Source organism: Gloeophyllum trabeum (genome assembly GCF_000344685.1).
Source record: "Gloeophyllum trabeum ATCC 11539 unplaced genomic scaffold GLOTRscaffold_00090, whole genome shotgun sequence".
Taxonomy (NCBI): Eukaryota; Fungi; Basidiomycota; class Agaricomycetes; order Gloeophyllales; family Gloeophyllaceae; genus Gloeophyllum; species Gloeophyllum trabeum.
The window spans coordinates 3,245-6,287 of NW_006920499.1; the positions used below are offsets into that span (position 1 = coordinate 3,245).

Below are 3,043 nucleotides of genomic sequence, written 5' to 3' on the forward strand. Positions count from 1 at the left end.
CAGGCTTACTTGTCCGTTGGAGATGAAATGTATACCCTGCCAGACTGAAGTCGTTCCCGCAGCCTGAGCACTTGACCATTGTCGACTTTGGCGGTAACAGTGGCTCCCGAACAAGATAGAATCAAAGCTCTGTACTGTTGCAGATTTGTTAAGAAGGTTCTTGCCAGGAGCAAAGGTATGTACTTAGCCGGTCCAGACGGCCTGGCGGCACACGGACCATGTCGGACATACACGCGAGGAGCGGAGCATGAATTGCAGCCGCGTCATCTCACTTGCTCCCCACGCTTTTTCGCTGCCCTCTCACCCTCTGTCACCAGTGCTGCCTTGTTGGAGTCAACTGGACTCGTGGCACTGCCGCACTACTTCCCGCTCGCACCTCTGACTTGCTGACAAGAACGTAACTCAATGGCGAAACCACAGACTCAGGATGTGGATGTTAGCGTACCGTCCTCAGCACTGACAAATCGTGCTCAAAAGGCTGCGGCGACACGAGCGCGCAACAAGGTCGCGCAGGAGGCCAAAGACGCCCTGGAGCTACAAAAGCCAAAAGGTAAGTAGCTCACCATGTATCCAGCACCTAGAATGACTTATTCTAGCATTACGTGCCAGTCGACCGTAATGCAAAAGCAAAAGCTGTCGCAAACGCAGGTAAGCGCTAGGCCTCTACTAAACCAACAAGTAGGTGAACTCACGGTGATGCAGTGTGGATGAAGAAGACTGAAGCGGCCCCTAATCGGAAGCGCGCTGGATCGGGAACGATGCCCACGATCGCAAAGGAGGCCAAAAGATCCAAGAAGAGTAAGTCACATACACCACTATAATTAACAATGATGTGACCTCTTCACGTTCCCAGGCGAAAAGGCTGCCGACCAGAAGGCCGAGGAACCAGCGCGCAGTAAGTCAACCATGTAGTTTATTAGAAGCTTATACAATGATATGCCTTGCAGGATATGCTGCACCGTTGCTCAACGCGTCCGATGCTGAGTCAGCATCTGAGGAAGAGGAACAGCACAGCGACGATGCGGAGCACGTTGAGCTTGAGGGCGAGCTGTTGGAGTCAGATGACGAGCGGCTGATGGGACTTGCTCCTGCCGGGATGGCCCATGCCCTGGGAGCGGAAGTAAGGGTCATGCTGCTCTCGGAATATGTCTAATCTTGTTATATTTGCCAGGCGGCATCGTGGCAAGGTGCGGAAGACGACTCCGACCCTGTACTTCATGTGCCCCCCAAGTATCAGCGGAAGTCCTTCAAGTCTCGTAGTTCAAGTCAGTCATCATTCGACTCGAGCTACATCAGTGTACCCGAAGACGACGACTCCGCTATCGAGGACACTGAGGCGCCTGTTCCACCTCTTAGCGTGGCCAAGCAACCATCAGTCCGTCCTAAGGCGTCAAAACCTTCGGATGCAGCTCGGAGATATCTGCCTGGATCAGCGGATCTTTTCGACAGTGACGAGGATGTTGTCGTGGCGCACCCGTATGAGGAAGCGCCTGGCCCGGGGATGAAAGCGACGAATAGAGGACGCAAGAAAACGGCTGAGGTGCGTGCGATATCACTCTGCTGAGGGCACGGCCTGTAGTATCTTTATCACGGCAGAATGTGTACACAGACTCTTCGCGTCCAGTGAAGTCGAAGCGAAAGTTGATACAGGAGTCAGAGGTACGTTATGGCTGCCTCACACCATGGGAATAACACATTGTGACAGATTCGAAGGCTCCCCGTTGGCGCAACTCTGCAACCGGAGCTGGCCACGAGCAAGCCGCTGCCGCTCCTGCATTTCGAGCGCGCTCTACAGCCATCGACTCTACCGTCGTGAAGCATGATGTATGTGACGTTGTCTCTCAAAATGGACGCGGCGCCCACTACGATATGACGGAGCTCGTCTACAACCCTCGAGGCACCCTCAATCTGACCGCGCAGACAAGAGAAATCCAGGAGGTTGTGCGGATCGCCATTGACATCATTACAGTCGGTATTCTTATGGACGAGGCCTATCCAGACATGGGAGATAAGATTAAGTTGGGTGTTGATGCGTGTGCTGATGCTGCAAGGGAGTTGGGAGATGATTATCTCCCCATCCTTCAGAAGCTGAAGGATAAGAGGGAGAAAGTGTTCCGTCACTCTCTCGGTGCTTTGGTAAGTGCTCTACCTCTCTGTAATTCCATACTAAGGATGTATAGCCTGTTGGCCGAATAAGCCTCACCCGCGGAGAAATACGCACCGTCGCAGTTGCTCAGGTGGTCGGGCATTACGGTCTCACTCAAGGATGCGGCGAGTACGCTGCCGGTCTACTTCAAGGGCAACGATACATCTTTCCTGGCGACTTACGTGTACGTGCCATGTTCGAGCCCTTGGTGGCTTTGTCCCTTGTCTAACTGAGTATCCTACTCTTCGGGACAGCCGGGCGGGCGCTTCAAGAGCAAAGAGCCATACCGTCATCCGGCGGTCCTCAATGTCTTACAGCAAGCTATCTTTACAGGACGAAGCTCGTTCGCAAGTGGTCATATCCAATTATTCGAATCTAGCTCAAAGGATTATCCCGACGAGAAGGAAGTCCCACTGGCAATGTTAGCTCTCGTGTCGACGGCAGTAAGTACCTGCATGTTTTCTCCATGACATACTAACATGATCCCTGTCTCCGATGCTTCTAGATTCACGCCGCGATCGATGAATGGAGCTCGGGTACAGTTATGCAGCTCGACTTCAGCGGGAACCGATTTGCCGCGGTCTATACTGCTCACAAGGACACCCTCAAGCACATACAGAAGACCTCGCCGAAGTTCTACCATGAAACAATGGCGTATCTCTTCAAGACAGCACGGTACATTTAAGTATCCCTTCACCTTACTTTACGCTTATCACTGGCTGCAGGGGTGCTACGTACGATCGTGCTGGGGGGGATGTCGTGAATTCGGCCATCACTCTGATGGATCTCTCCGGGCTGGACTGAGTTTGTATGCTTCGGTCGTGATTCAATTTGTCTTCTCTACTACTGTAGCATTGAGCAATTGCAATATAATGTTGATGTCTAATCATATAATCG

The 3,043-nt window shown here is 52.5% G+C and overlaps 1 protein-coding gene across 1 annotated transcript; it reads left to right on the top strand.

The window, feature by feature from the left end:
• Nucleotides 1-405: 405 nt before the first annotated feature.
• GLOTRDRAFT_134307 (uncharacterized protein) lies at nt 406-2,950 on the top strand (the record flags this gene model as incomplete). Its single annotated transcript, XM_007873304.1, has 12 exons — nt 406-550; nt 610-648; nt 703-798; nt 854-895; nt 948-1,120; nt 1,172-1,540; nt 1,597-1,659; nt 1,714-2,136; nt 2,181-2,330; nt 2,401-2,589; nt 2,652-2,821; nt 2,872-2,950. 12 exons carry the CDS (start codon nt 406-408, stop codon nt 2,948-2,950), a joined length of 1,938 nt encoding a protein of 645 aa, XP_007871495.1.
• Nucleotides 2,951-3,043: the final 93 nt, after the last annotated feature.